Raw genomic sequence first — 14,481 nt, forward strand, 5'->3', positions numbered from 1 at the left:
TCGCAGAGTTTGATACATTCCATCGGCGCGGTTATTATATTAAGGAAAGTCTTAACGCGCCGCTCGAACACAGTCACGGCGCCGCTATTTTCATTTCTATTTCTGCCGGGTGGCCCTATTGCCCGGTGGCAGGAAGCGGGAATCTAATTCGGGTCGCCGGGTTCGTTGGAGCTCAGTGCGCTAATCACTGCGCCGCCACGTTTCCCTCCCCTTCCCTTTGCGCCCACATGTGTTGTCTCCCATCGCTGTGGGTTAGGACTTGGTGATGGTCAAAGTTGTCCTGGTGTGATGCGTCGACGCCTGATGGTAGATGTGTGTGTGTTCTTGCCACAGTATGGGGAGTGGTGGTGTAGCGGTTAGCGCGCTGCGCTATGAACCCGGCGACCCGAGTTTGATTCCCGCTCACGGCCAACACCATCAGTGAAGATTATCTGAACTGGTCCTGGGCCTCCCCTAGGTCGACTCGGACTCAAATGAGTACCTGGTGCGGTGTGTAAACATCACCACTGGGGAGACAAAGGTGTCCGGGCGTGGTGTTGGACACCCACCCTCTAGTGTGCCGTTTTGGCCTTCATAGGCGCTCGCTCGCAGCACTTTCCCCTACAGTCTGTTAAGGTTATACGGGGGATCTTTGTCTTTTGTCTTGCCCCAGTAGTCTGGCGGTAAGGCTATATGGGGTCTTTGTTTTTTGTGTTTTTCTCCACGGAAATAATGAACGTGCCTGATTTGATTTTCCTTGCAGGGCGAAAAGGGAGAAGCAGGAGCGCTTGGACCCAAGGTGAGATGTGTTTATTATTGTATCATCATCTTCAGCATCAGCATCAGCAGCCATGGTCAATCCACTGCTGGATAAAGGCCTTCCCAAGCACCGGCCACGTCTCACGATCCTGCGATGCAACATGCAAACTTAAGCCTGCACACTCGAGCCGATTTCATCGCTCCATCTCCTTTATGGAAGCCCTCTCCGAGGCGTTCCATTCCTTGGCATCCACCCCCTTGTTATTCCTGACAGTAGGCCATCATCCTATCTCGTTACGCGCACTTTAAAATGCTCTTCTGTGGCCCTCTGGAACGCTCTTCCGATATTAGGAAGCCACTGGGGCTATGCACTTTTAAATAATTTAGATTGACAAACTAATTTCTTTAGAGCTGCTTTTTGTGTCTCATTAGTTGTCCTTCCCCCACACCTCCGATTAACACGGTTGCCTACGTATGGCACCAAAGAAGTTCAGCATACATATGTAGTGAGCTACTTCCAAAACACGTCGTGTCGAGAGTTTCTTATTCTCACACTGGGCACACCACAGGCCGATACATCTAGATATATACACGTCTCCTCTCGCTGGCCACAACACTGGGTAATATATATATAGTCTCTACTTTAGCTACGCACAGCCGACCTCTCTACATAGTCCCATCCAACCACACGGCTGGCTGACTGGTGTGACGATGACGGCGATGGGAGCCGTGCAGAGGATCTTCCATGCGGACGGACAACGGCGAGAGACGACGGAGAGAGATGATGGAGAGAGATGAACGGCGAGCAGCGACACAGCTAGGACCCGGGACCCCACAACAACCCTGAACCTGCGGTTCCATCCCCCTTATTTACCTCTCGGCGTGGCCAGGCACCGCCTCTGGCCACGCCCCCTTCCAGAACCTTCCAGCAGGTTACAGAGCTTCCCGACTAGCCCCACATTTTACCTTTAACCCAGACACGCCCCCCTTCTGATTAGTTGTTACGTAACCTTGCCCAAACTCGTGATTACCCTTCCAGGTCGACAGGTGGCACCCTGTCATTACACATACATGACGTGTCCTACCCAAGCCCGCTTGCTTTTTCTGAAAAGTTTTGACGATCTCATGTAAACCTGCCACATGTTTCATGTTTTCATAATTTGTTTCAATTAATTTTATTGCAACTTTTGATTTTACTTTCTCCCCTCCCCTGCCACCCCCCCCCCCGTCCCCACAGGGTGACACTGGACAGCCTGGCGCAACGGGGATCCGTGGATTTCGGGTACCTGGAGCAAAGCACTCGGGATGCCAGTTAATCAATCGGGAGGATGAAACCATTTGACATAAGATGACCTACTTTGATGTTGCAGGTGGCAGGGGTGCCGTGGTGGCGAGATGTTAACTTACTTGCTTGGTACGCAGGAGGAAGTGGTTTTGATCTCGATCCTGACACCTGTATATTTTGAGTTGGCATGTTTTCCCCGTGGTCGCATGGATTATTTTTCTGGTCCTCTGGTTTCCTCCCTCCAAGTTTAGAATGGATGTGCGTTGAGAGTATTGGGTTTGTCGCCATAAATTTCCACGTGTTGATAAGCGACTTCGTTGCGCTATCATTTGTGGCCAGGTTGCTTCTGAACAAGAGATATATGGCTTTCTCGCGCACCCCACGTGAACTGCCAGTTCACTGGCTGTGGCAGTACCCATTTACTCTGCTGAGAGGACAGGAGTGGAGGGATTTAAGAAACGTGTCCCATTGCTCGAATGGCCGGGAGTTTTGAATGAGCTACTTTCTGGATCGCAAGTTTTGTGCGCTAACCACGACACTTTAAACAAAGCGGTGCTCGTGTTATGTATCACAAAAGGACGACGGTGATGCTAATGATTAACTAAGTCGAACCCCGACCTGGATTTGAACCCGCGACCTTCATATCGTGAGTCGTGCACCCTTTAAACGCAGTACCACCCATGCAGATCAAATTGCTCAGGCACTCGCTAATTAGCTGCTGCCGGCTTAATCAGTGAGGTTCCACTGAAACGCAATGAATATGAAACAAGCCTTGATTCTCCCTTTGAAATGAAATTCGCCTTTCATGGCCTTGAATTTCTGCCAAATCAATTATGCGTCGAATAATAACTCGCAAACCCACGTTGCTTTTCAAATTTTAGTGGCCCATCATGAAAAAAACGGGGAGGGGGGGGGGCTTCATAACTCTTCAACGTATAACCCACCGCGTTTTATTCAGCCCTAATAGTTTTCGCGGTCATCAAACTTTAACGCGGTTGATTCGGTATTTTAAACTTGCGAATGTAGCCAGTAAAAGAATTACAAAAACAACGCGCCAGGTCTACTTGCGCAGGTCGATGTGGACGATGGTCGGACGTCCTATTTTATCAACGTTGCCGAGCCGAGGCACAAAAACACCGATTGGCCAGCAACAATCAGAAATTTCTTACGTATATAAATCGATCAAAAAATTATTCGATTTTTGTTAAATGCAAGGACTCAAGGCCGTGACAATGCACAACAACGACAAAAAAACAACAGGGACGAGACGTCCACGAGGGGTACGGACCCAATCGCGATCGATCAATGGAAAGGGGGGGGAACGGAACAGTCGACAACAAACGACAACACAAAGGCGCGGCTTGTACCGTGAATCTTGGCAGCCCTTCCATGGCAGCATGCGTCGGCGGTAGCCTGGTGTTTTGGTCAGTCTTGCGTGACGTGAAACGTGACGTCGGTTGCCCGCTCGTGGTGGGGGGGGTGGGCCTCCTTTATTCGGCGAATTGGAGCAGTAAGTCCCTGCCACCGAGATCCTGGTTTCCACCCCCATGCACGAGTGAGACGCATATGGAATTGTCCGTTCGTGAGAATCGATTATTTCTAATTTAAACTGCTGAGTTTAAATTGAGGTTGATAGAGCGGGCAAAACTGTGCAGACGGGATGGTAAAATTTTTACAAAAATACAGATTTTTGAATCTTAAAAACGACCCTGAAATTAGTGACAATTGATCGAATCTCTGGGCAGGCGGATCATCGCATGCACCCATTCTGGTTGTGTGTTGGCTATGACTGGCTGGCTGTGATGACAACCGGCCTTTTCACCATCTTGTCAACCCTCGATGACTCGTCCGGTTTGTCATCCGTCTGCGGCTGGACGCAGGGGCCAGCCGGCGTCAACGGACGCATCGGGGACAAGGGAGACAAGGGAGACCCGGGTCTGGCGGGGAGTGACGTGAGTTCCCCGTCCACGAGGCGGACGTGCCGAGAGCCGCGCTCGCGCCGCGTGGCGTTGTCTTGAACAATTCGCGAAAAAAAGCGATCGGAATTTTTTTTTTTTACGTTTTTTTTGCCAACTTTCGGACCACGACGCCATCGCGCCGTGGCCCAATCCCACGAATGACGTCACGGAATCTTTAACGTCCACTGTGAAGCATGCGGCGCGCATTACGGTCAGTTACACCGCCGCAGTATATAACCAGGGCGGCCGTTGGAGTTGAACCGTGAACCTCTGCAGCGAGCGACTAACGCGCTTACTCGTTAGTCCATCGGCTTTTTTTTTGCTTTCGCTCCTTTCTCACTCCCGGTTAGTTTTGTTTTAACCATCGCCTCCACTCGCCTTGTCCACCCACCTACTGCGAACAATTAGCCGGGGTCCTCCTGAAAAAAAAGTCATGAGACACGTTGAGGCTTTCTCGGCTAAATGAGCATTATCATAATACAATTATAACAATAGTAAACGGTGTGTTTTATTAGGTTTGTGTTTTACTTTTAAACATTATCCCGTGAGCCTCAAAACGAAAGCTACATTTTTATTTTACCAGAGAAGGCCCACTCACCCGTACAGCTCCTTTTCAGAAGCGACCTGGCCACAAATGATAGCCAAACAGAGAATGGCTTATCACGTGGACATCATAGCAGCAGCCAAATACTCTGAACGCAACGTTTCTAAATAAGGCTTCTATGCGAGCAGCTTCCTCGTGTGGCTTAGATGCCCCTTGGAGGTTTATCTGCGGAGCGGGCACTTCCCACGTTCTCCCGTGCGACGTTATAGCCTCCCATTAAACGGTTTGTTCAGTGTCGAATTAGCTCCACGGATTCCCGCGGCCGACAAGGGTGGGCGACGTTTATTAATGACGCAAGGGGAAGCAAGTCGACTCGCCGGGCTTCGTACCGTTCGCATTTGCATATTGAGTTGGCCGCCAGTTAAATGACAGCGTAGAAAAAATATCGGAAGAAAACAATGTAAACCATCAATCAGCATTAATTGTTTTCGCGCTTAATTTTTTTTTTACAATTAAAATGTCACATCGGTATTCACGGCGCCGATGATGGATTGGATAACAATAAAAAGTTCTTCCGCTTGCCCTGTGAACACGCGAACGCGATTTAAAAGCGAAATAAGTCAACTTGAAGAGTCTTGCTGCTCAGAAGGGCGTCTTGCAGATTGTGCCCAAAACTGTGCTGCATTGGTCAAAATTCCACATTCCCATGGCAGCGCCCGGTTCATCCATAGGACACATTATATTGTCGAGTCAAAGTTTTCTCTCTACATGGGCATTTGGCGGTGCCGGTCTCAATTGGCTGCCCCCTGGAACAGCGGTGGAAATTCCACATTACTGTGATGGGGGCGGGGCATTGTTTAATTTTTTTTCAAAAGGGACCCTCTAACAAAGATTTGAACTTTTACAACTTTCTTGAGCAGAGTGAGACTCATGAATTTGTCTTGACGTGTAACGATTAGCCCCCCCTTCCCTCCCCTGCTGCGATTCAGTTAATTGTGATGAAAATCGGCTCTGAATTTCATTCAAGAATTGATTCGTCGCTTTTTTTTCCTCCCACCCTCTTGTTTGTACACTTACGCTCAGTCCGCCTAATCTGTCTGATTTGTTAAGACTCATTTGGTTTGTTCAATATTGCATCTGTGCCGTCTGCCTTGCTCATAGAGGCTTTGCTGGTAATCCTTTAGTTTGTCACTGCCTCATTGTTCTCATCTCATTTGTACTCCCCGCGTACGCTGTGCCATTTGCAATGCCTCGTGCATTGTCTGCCCTATTTGTACTCGATTGTGCTGTGCTTTGCTGTCCTGTGTTATTCTGTCTCGTTTGGTTTGTTAACCTCGAGGTAGCATGTTCATTGAGTGAGCAAACTCTGGGTGTACATTGTAAGTGATCATCCTTCCCTACACAATGTCACGCACATCTATCCTGGCCGTATGGATAAAACATTTTACGAGTTCTTACTCATCACGTGTCTATTCATGAGCAGAGCCTTTAACAATAAAGATGCTAATAATTGTTTTTGACCCTTCTATCTGGCAACAAAACTGACACCTTTTTTACAAGGAGTCATGATTGCATTGACCACAATACCTGCGGTCAGAATGCAAACAAAAAACACAACTCTGATAATGTATGCACTGTCCTTGAAATTGATTGGTCCACACCCGAGACAGCTTTTCTTAGAGCCTAGTCTCACATGGTGTTGGACCAGATAACCCAAAAGGCGCACTGGTATTGTGGTCAATGCAAACATGACTCCTTGTAAAAAAGGTGTCAGTTTTGTTGCCAGATAAAAGGGTAAAAAACCAATTATCACATTTTGCTACTGGTAAAGGATATTCCAATGGTGGAATATATATGTTCTTAAATAATATAACTCTTGTTCTCTTTGTTTCACAGGGAACTTCAGGAGTAAATGGATCTAAGGGCAGTAAAGGGGACATGGTAAGTCATGTGCTTCATCTGTTTGGGATACGGATTTGCATGTGTAGGGGAGATTGTTTAAATGCCATAGCAGCACAAGGCACCTTACACTGCATCTCATCTCAACCATTCCATTGCCCTAGCAGTTTAGCCAGAGGGAGCCCCCAGTGGCAGCTGTCCTTGTGCAGCACAATGTGGGCATTAGTCTGCCAGTAGGCAGTGATTGATGTTGCTGCGTGGTTATTCCCAATTTAGACATTTGCCAGTACATGATCAGATTTGTGCCATGATGCTGGCGCACGTGGTAGCTTCTTACTCTCTTTCTGAATAACATCACGGGAGTTTTAATGTCCACCCTGAAGCAGACGGCGCATATGTTACGGTTACTACGCCCACAGTATTAATTCGGGCAGTCGCTGAAGTCGAACCACGAACGTCTGCAATCAACGGCAAAACGTGCTGCCGCTCGACTGCCATGTCCTCCAGTCTGAATACATATTCTGATTTCTGATGCCATCAATTTGAATGGCGCACCTTAAAAGCACACGGTTTCCCCTCGTCTCCTGCCTTGCACGGTGTCTGCGGGAACCTCTTATCAACGGGTGGCTTATTGTGGGCTTGTAGGGGCTGTGCTAAAGACGCAGCCTGCGATGCAGTAGAAGCTGGGTTCAAAGCTGGGCTCGAGCCATCTGTGATTAAATCGAATTCCCAAGTGCGGCGAGTCGATGGCACCCAGCCTCATCGCCAATGGCTGCACATTGCACAGCGGCCATCTGGAACCCCCTTCCCTCCGATATATATTAGGAAGCCACTGGAGCTATGCACATTTAAATATAGATTCAAAACTCATTTCTTTGCAACTGCTTTTTGTGTTTCATTTGTTGCGCTTCCCGCGCACCTCCGATTAGCACGGTTGGCTATGTATGGTGCGAAAGAAGTTCAACATACATACATACAAAAACTCGCGTTAAAATAGGGTTTTTTTCCACTTTTTACAGCTCATTCCAGCTGTGAGAATTAAAAAAAATGGCTCTCATTGACCTGCAACGACCAGTGTTTGCAGAGCTTATCAAAGATGTTTCTCTAGTTTGGATAAAGAAGCCTTTTGAAGTGACTTCAGAAGTGCTTCCGTGATGTCTTCTTCTGGGGGCCCTTCTCTGAAGCGACGTTGTGAGACTCTGCTGGCTGCAATGACGATGTTGATTGATAGCGCATATATATTAGATTTTTTTTATTGCAGATTTAAATGTGTTTCTTGGGAAATGGTGTTTTACCACTGCCACTCGTTGTGCCTAATATTGCACTTTCTTTGATTCCTTAATTGGCTAAAACTTTTAAGAGATAAATGTTATATTTGAAAGTATATGATTTCTAAACTTTTCTTTGTATGCATCCATTTGTGTTATTATGTTTGTCTCTGATGTGTTATGTCTGTCATGGAAATTGTGTTTTTATCGATGAATCCCACCGTAAGATCTTGTGAGCTAACACAGTCCTTTGAAATAAACTGGACTTTCTATGCTGAAAAAAATCAAATCAGTAGAAATCTAGTAGCAATTAAATAAAAAACTAAAAATTCGCACCAATTGCCTTCCCATCAAGACATCAATTACTCCTGAAATCCGCTTCTCACGAATGTCAATTCTGTTCATCCCATGGCCCCGGGTAGAAGGGGAACAATCGTCAATAAGCATTCATCGGTGGCTTTGCCCCGTAACAATCCATTCATGGCTCATTCATCAACAAACCGCGCCCCGCTCGTTACTGATCTCACGTTCATTTATTTCCAGGGCGAGCAAGGCGTGCCGGGTCCTCCTGGGAAAGTTGTAAGTCCGATGCGATCCTCTCCCCCCCCCCCCTTCGAGCGCCAACAAAAAAACCTCTTCGCTTTGCCACTTCCTGCCTGGCGAAGCAGAGCGGACGGGAGGACGGTTAAAGATCGTGGCGGGGAAGGTGTGGGGCAATTTGCTGCTGTGTACAATTTTTCTGCTCTGTCCACTGCTGCGGGGGTTGATAGCGCGGGAGGACGGATGGTTATACGAACAGTCAATACACGAAGATGCGATGGTCTCGTCGTTGTCATCATCGTCGTCGTTAGGTGCCGTGTCTGCGCAATGTCTGGAAGCGGGAGCAGTATGGAAACCGTCAAGCTGTGTAATCGGGGCAGGTGTAAGAATTGGATTTTAATTTTATTTGCGCGCGCGCAGGGTTTGGACACTCTTAGAGCGGCGAAATTAGGTCAAACGATCCCTGCTCGTGATCGACACGACGTAGCGAGGCCTTCATCGCAGCAGTGGATAGACAAAAGGGCTTCAATGTGTACACACGTCTCCTCTTTAGTGTGGCGGTTGAAAAAATAAGATATAGGCTTCAATTGTTGAAGCCATTCCACAGCAATGCAGGGGGGACAGCTGAGTGAAGACCGCTTGTTGCACCAGAACACGCTGGTGTATCGGGGCAGTCATCAGTGATGTACGCCTCTTGTGTGCTCGTTATGGAGCTGCTAGGAATTCTCCGCCAAACCTACGACATGATGCTGCTGCTCTTTGTGCTGCTGCCAATGCTGCTGCTGATAATGCTGCTGCTCACGATAATCATAATGCTGCTGCTGATATTGCTGCTGCTGCTCCTAATAATACTCATGATGATGCTGCTGCTGCTCATGATGATGATGATAATGCTGCTACTCGGGGTGATGAGAATGCTGCTGCTCATGATGATGGAGATAATGATTTGATCTCCGGCCAGGAGTTGATCTCACAATCTCACAGTTGTTAGTCAAGCCCAACTCAACACGACATCCTGGCTAGCTTCGACGGAATATGCCACACGCATAATTTGCCAAGTAAATTTCGTTTCACAGCTACGCAAAGTAGACCCGGGATCCTCTCTGTGCTGCATGCATTCGGGCTACAATTCAACATGGACATGCTGATTTTTTTCCCAGTGGGGAAATGAGTAATGTTATTGGCTTAGCATGAATGGGTAAATGTGTTGAATTGTTTGGCTTTAATCTGGATTACATCGGGTCTCAAAGCCCTTCTGCAGCTTACATCTTAATATGTCTCCAACTGCCTCTTGAATGCCATGAATTTCCACACAACATATGGGAGCACATTATTCTGGTCATTTACATAGACCGAATTTATAGAGTCTGAATGTTATGTTTTATGTATTTTTATAATTATATATCATGGGCTACTGCCGCGGTGTAACGGTCAGCACATTGCGCTCGCAATCCAGAGCTCGCCAGTTCAGTCCGATCTCCCAGAGCACGCTGGTGGTAGTCGAGACGAAGCATCTTCAATTGCCTCTGCCGCTACGGTTCTTCACCCATCGGGTACGGCACAGTTAGTCGGTCAGCTGAGCTGGTCACGTGGGGTGGGGTAAAGTGTGGGTACTCCCACTCCTTCCAAGACATTTCACCAGTACTTAAGAGTCAGCCCCATGCCCTCTTATTGAGCAGCAGCATGAGGAAGCAATTTCAGGGCTGCACCTTTACCTTTATAGGATGTTGTTGTTATTGTTGTTGTTTTATTATCGTCCAGTGTTTATGATGTTTTTTGCACTGCTGCTGCTTCTATTCCCCCGCAGATTGAGGTTGAAAAGACCCTCGCGGGAGATAAAGGCAACAAGGTCGGTCACGTTAAAGTTTCAGCAAATGCCTTTTCTTTGCATTCTTTTACAAAAAATATCTGATTGTATTCATGCTCTAAAGTCAAAGCGATGTTCTGCTCATACAATGCGGTGCTCAACTCCTCTTTACAGCCCTGAAGCAGTGGTGAAAATTCTATATTGCTATGATGGGGGGGACGGGGGGTGGAGAGTCTTTCCCTAGAACAACCACTGTTTGACGTTGCCCGTAAATTGGTGCTCATTTTATCGACTCCGGAGGAACGAGCGATGGGCTGAGTCAACCCTCCGCCAGAATCTGAACTCGCGACCTTTCGATCGTGAGCCACTCTGCCCTCCCGCTGAGCCACCCGGCCACTTCTCCCTTTCCCCCTCGCTCCTCGTTTGAGCAGGCACACGGCGGGACTTGATTGATAATTCATCGCCGCGCTCTTACCCGTGCCGCCGATGTCTTCGCGGTGAAAATGAGGTCACGGTTGGGCTGTCCTCCCATGTCGACTCGTCGTCGAGGTGCTCGTCAAGATGCCCGCGGCCAGATGCCGAGTGAGCGAGTGTCCGCGTTCTTCCCCCCTCCACGACAGGGGGAGCACGGAGACCCCGGAGAGAGTGGAATAAATGGGCAGAAGGGAGACAGAGGACCCATCGGCCTTCCCGGGGACCGGGTGAGCGATGCACTCGGGTGACGGGCTATCGCGTTCGTGAACGAGCGCGCAACAACGTAACGTGATGGACGTCTCAAACAGCAGGTTTTTTTTCCCCTCCGGGGACCCCCTGGTGACAGCTGTCCCTGTGTGGGTACAGGGTGAGCGCAGCGTCGGCCTGAACGTGGGACGTTGTGTTGACAGTAGGGGGATGATGATGATGCTCCTCGTTTTCCAACGAAATAATTTGCACTCGCTGTTATTTTCTGTTCACAAATTTGGCCTACTCTTTTTCGAATAACGTCACAGGATCTTTGACACTCTGCTGAAGCAGACGACGCAGTGGAATGTATGCTCATTACATCCGCAGTATTAGCCAGGGAGGGGCGCAGGGTTTGAACCACGAACCTGGGCATCAAGCAGCACACGCACGACGTCTCGGTGATGTCACCGCCCCATGCACACGCATGTATATAATCTGCGTGAGCGTATGTGGTATGACCGCCTCCGGTTTGACAGCAGAGGTCTAACTCCGAATCAGTCGAGCAGCATTATCTTTTTATCAGTTGCTCCACACGAAGCTTCAGGTCTACTCGTCCACACTCATTCCCTCCCCTCTTTACTTTTGCGAAACGTGGACCCCCCCTAATGGAACATCTTCGCCGGTTAGAAACATTTAGCCAGGCCTGCCAGCGATCCATCCTGGATTTAATCAGGCTGGATTGTGTGAGGAGCTCGCATATCCTTGAATGATCTGGACAATGTTCCACCGGTGAGCTCCTCCGGCAGACAAGGCTGCGTTGGCTGGGTCATGTAGCCCGCATGCCCAGCCACCGCATGCCTAAACAGCATTTGTTCGGCCGGATGGAGGGGGCTAAACGGGCGCGGCACGGGCTAGAGTAGAGATGGGGTGATACAGGAGGATGTGGAGCTTAGTGGACTTGCCGATGACCGGTGCCAGTGGTGTCAATATCGGCCTCTGTGGAGGAGGCTCGTGAAGGACTCTACTGGGCAGTTGGTGGAAGTCACCCTCCAACAACAACGGAGGGCGGAGGGCGGAGGAGCGACGCTCGCAACAATGAGTGGAGTGCCGAGTGGCTAAAGCACATCAAGTTGACACAGTAGGGGGCACAGGTGGTGCATCGGCCAGTCATCTCAGTCAGTCGACCCGTGTCACCTGGGTCTTCCCCGTGACCTCCTGCCAGCGGGCGTCAACACTTCATGTGGCCTCAACGTGCACATAGCCTGGCACAATAGCCGTGGTGACGTCTCTGCCACTTAGTGGCTAATGGCGGTTGTTGTTGGTATGCTGGGCCTCCCTTAGGTCGACTCAGCCTCAAATGAACACCTGTTGCAGTGTGTAGTAAGCATCACCACTAGGGAGACCAATGCAGCCAGGCGTGGTGTGCTGGCCACCCTACCCCTCATGTGCCGGCCTTCATAGGTGCTCGCTAACAGCATTCGCCCCAACAGTCTGTTGAAGGCTGTACGGGGGATCTTTGTCTTTGGTGTGCTGGTGCGTGGTATGCTTTGTCGGCCCTAATACGTGCTCACAAATGGCACATTCCTCTATGCTCTATAAGGCCCCAGGAGGCAACAAATCAATAAAATGATTGATTTAAAACCAGAGTGAAAACCCTGTGAGAATCTTTTAGTGGAGGCCTGTGTCAAACATGGAATGTGCATGACAATTACTGTGATTATAGATGTCTACAACAGAGTCCGGTGCTCAAACCCAGGTTTTTTGCCGCGATGATTAATCTGGGTTCTCAGGCGCCCAGAGAGTCGATGTTCTCAGCTCATTCGCCCAGCGACCGTCGCGATGGATTTGGTTCCAATCTGGCTAAATTCCAGTCTCACAGAATGGAAACATATTTGTTTTGGCCGCCATGCGACGAACATTCGTCTCGCAGAGTGTGTGAAAAGGTGCAACCCGCTGCTTTGTGCGTTGAATGAGGTCCCATTGCATGGAGTGCACTTGCCAATAGCAATGTGGTCAATAGACCAACATTTGTTTAACCACCCTGACACTGCTGAGGAAACCCAGTATGCGTAAAAACTGGTCCAGAGTTTGTTTTGCGTTAAACAAATGCTGCTTTATAATATTGGTCTGGAAAGCTCATAGCCTGATAGACTAAAAACGTGTTTTTGTTCACATGTTCAATCACAGGACGCAATCTTGCTTATATTTGCTTTTAAAGGGATCTAAACGTCTTGAAGGATATGTCGGGAGAGGGCCGGTTGCAAAACCTCTCTGGCAAAGCAACCCCTGATGCATGCGGTGCACTGCCCATCGATGTTTCCCCAATTGCTTCTAAATCTCTTGATAAGTTGCCGGTGGGAGAACTTCACGAGCAATCAATTGGTGCCCGCCACCGCTTTGTATCTCCCTGACCTGGTACGCGAAAGACCGTGGGTTCGATCCCAGACCCTGACGGCGATGCCTGCAGTATATTTGGAGTCCGCGTGTTCTCTCTCTCTCCCCGTGGTGGTCGCTTGGATTTTTCTCCGGGGCCCCTGCGGTTTTGCCCCCCCCCCCCCCTTGCCTACACATTTAGAAACAACATCATGCGTTTAGATTATTTGGGTGCTACTATAAATTCCCACGTGTAGTGATGATATCAGCCACTTCGATGAGCGACTATGTGGGGCCAGGTCGCCTCTGAAATAGAGGTCGCAGCTCAGTAGGCTTTACCTGTGTAAAATAAAACAGTTTAGCTTCCTTCCATATATAATGTCCCCTCAGCTGCAGTGTGAACAAATGTCACGTGAGTGAGTTTCAATTAAATATGTTAAAAGGATGAGACTCGTTCCACGTTGAAAGCAGCTCTTGGTCTGAATGAGAGAGACGCCTGTTTGGGGGGGGGGTTTTGTAGGGACTGTTAAGAAATATTGCAATAAATTGGTTTGCAAACGTTTCAAAGCAATGAATAATGGGTTGGTTGTTGGCGGTCGTGGCCAGCTCCTGGTGCGATGGCAAAAGAGGGCTCGTTCTGAATCGGCTGAGAGGCATTTTCGTTCGTTCCGTCGGCTGCGCAATGTTGTGTTGGAAGCTGCCTGGCCTGTCGCTCCGCATGACGTTCTCAGGTTATCCTCCACCAGAGTCGTGCCCTCTCTTTGTGCTTTTGCAATGGACCGGCCTTTAAGGGGGGGCGGGGGTAAAACCTCTGCAATAATGTGCAATATTCAAGACATACAATATTGTGGGTTTAACTCGGCTGGACTGTGTGAGGGGGCTCACAGATATTTCAACGAACTGGGCAGAGTTTCACTTCCTTCCCACGCAGAAAATACTCAAGATAGAATTAACCCTACTTGCTAAACACGAACCTGCATCAACAAAAATACTCTTGTGACTCACTGAAGGTGTCCTGGGATATTATTAATTCAACCAGGTGGCGTTAGTAATAAAAATTATAATAAAATATATTACCAGAGTTATATTCGGAATATCATTATATATTTTTTTCTCTTCAAATTATAATCCAATTGCGCTGTCAAGTCCCTGTGATGAAACAGACGTTTTCATTTATCGCAGTTGGTGAGTGATGTACCACCACCTCATTGACGTTGAAGTTAACGTCACCAAACGACTTCAACAATGTGACTTCATTCAGATCCAGGGAACCCCAGGGCATTATTTCCAGGCTGGTTCTGCATTGTCCGCGTTTAAGCCTTTTTTGTTGAGCACGTGGTGGGGGGGGGGCTACATTAGAGGACTAGGAGAAAACCCACGTGTCTGAGAGGACAACATTCACATGT

The 14,481-nt window shown here is 48.6% G+C and overlaps 1 protein-coding gene across 1 annotated transcript in view; it reads left to right on the forward strand.

The window, feature by feature from the left end:
• Positions 1 to 14,481, forward strand: part of LOC144946248 (uncharacterized) — a 62,765-nt gene that overhangs the window by 12,008 nt on the left and 36,276 nt on the right. Inside the window, exons 6-12 of the mRNA XM_078875140.1 lie at positions 743 to 778; positions 1,976 to 2,020; positions 3,904 to 3,975; positions 6,422 to 6,466; positions 8,236 to 8,271; positions 10,040 to 10,081; positions 10,660 to 10,740. Coding sequence (XP_078731266.1) covers positions 743 to 778; positions 1,976 to 2,020; positions 3,904 to 3,975; positions 6,422 to 6,466; positions 8,236 to 8,271; positions 10,040 to 10,081; positions 10,660 to 10,740 — 357 coding nt within the window. The remainder of the gene's footprint in view (positions 1 to 742; positions 779 to 1,975; positions 2,021 to 3,903; positions 3,976 to 6,421; positions 6,467 to 8,235; positions 8,272 to 10,039; positions 10,082 to 10,659; positions 10,741 to 14,481) is intronic.

This window comes from Lampetra fluviatilis, chromosome 40 (assembly GCF_964198595.1).
Source record: "Lampetra fluviatilis chromosome 40, kcLamFluv1.1, whole genome shotgun sequence".
In the NCBI taxonomy this organism is placed as follows: domain Eukaryota; kingdom Metazoa; phylum Chordata; class Hyperoartia; order Petromyzontiformes; family Petromyzontidae; genus Lampetra; species Lampetra fluviatilis.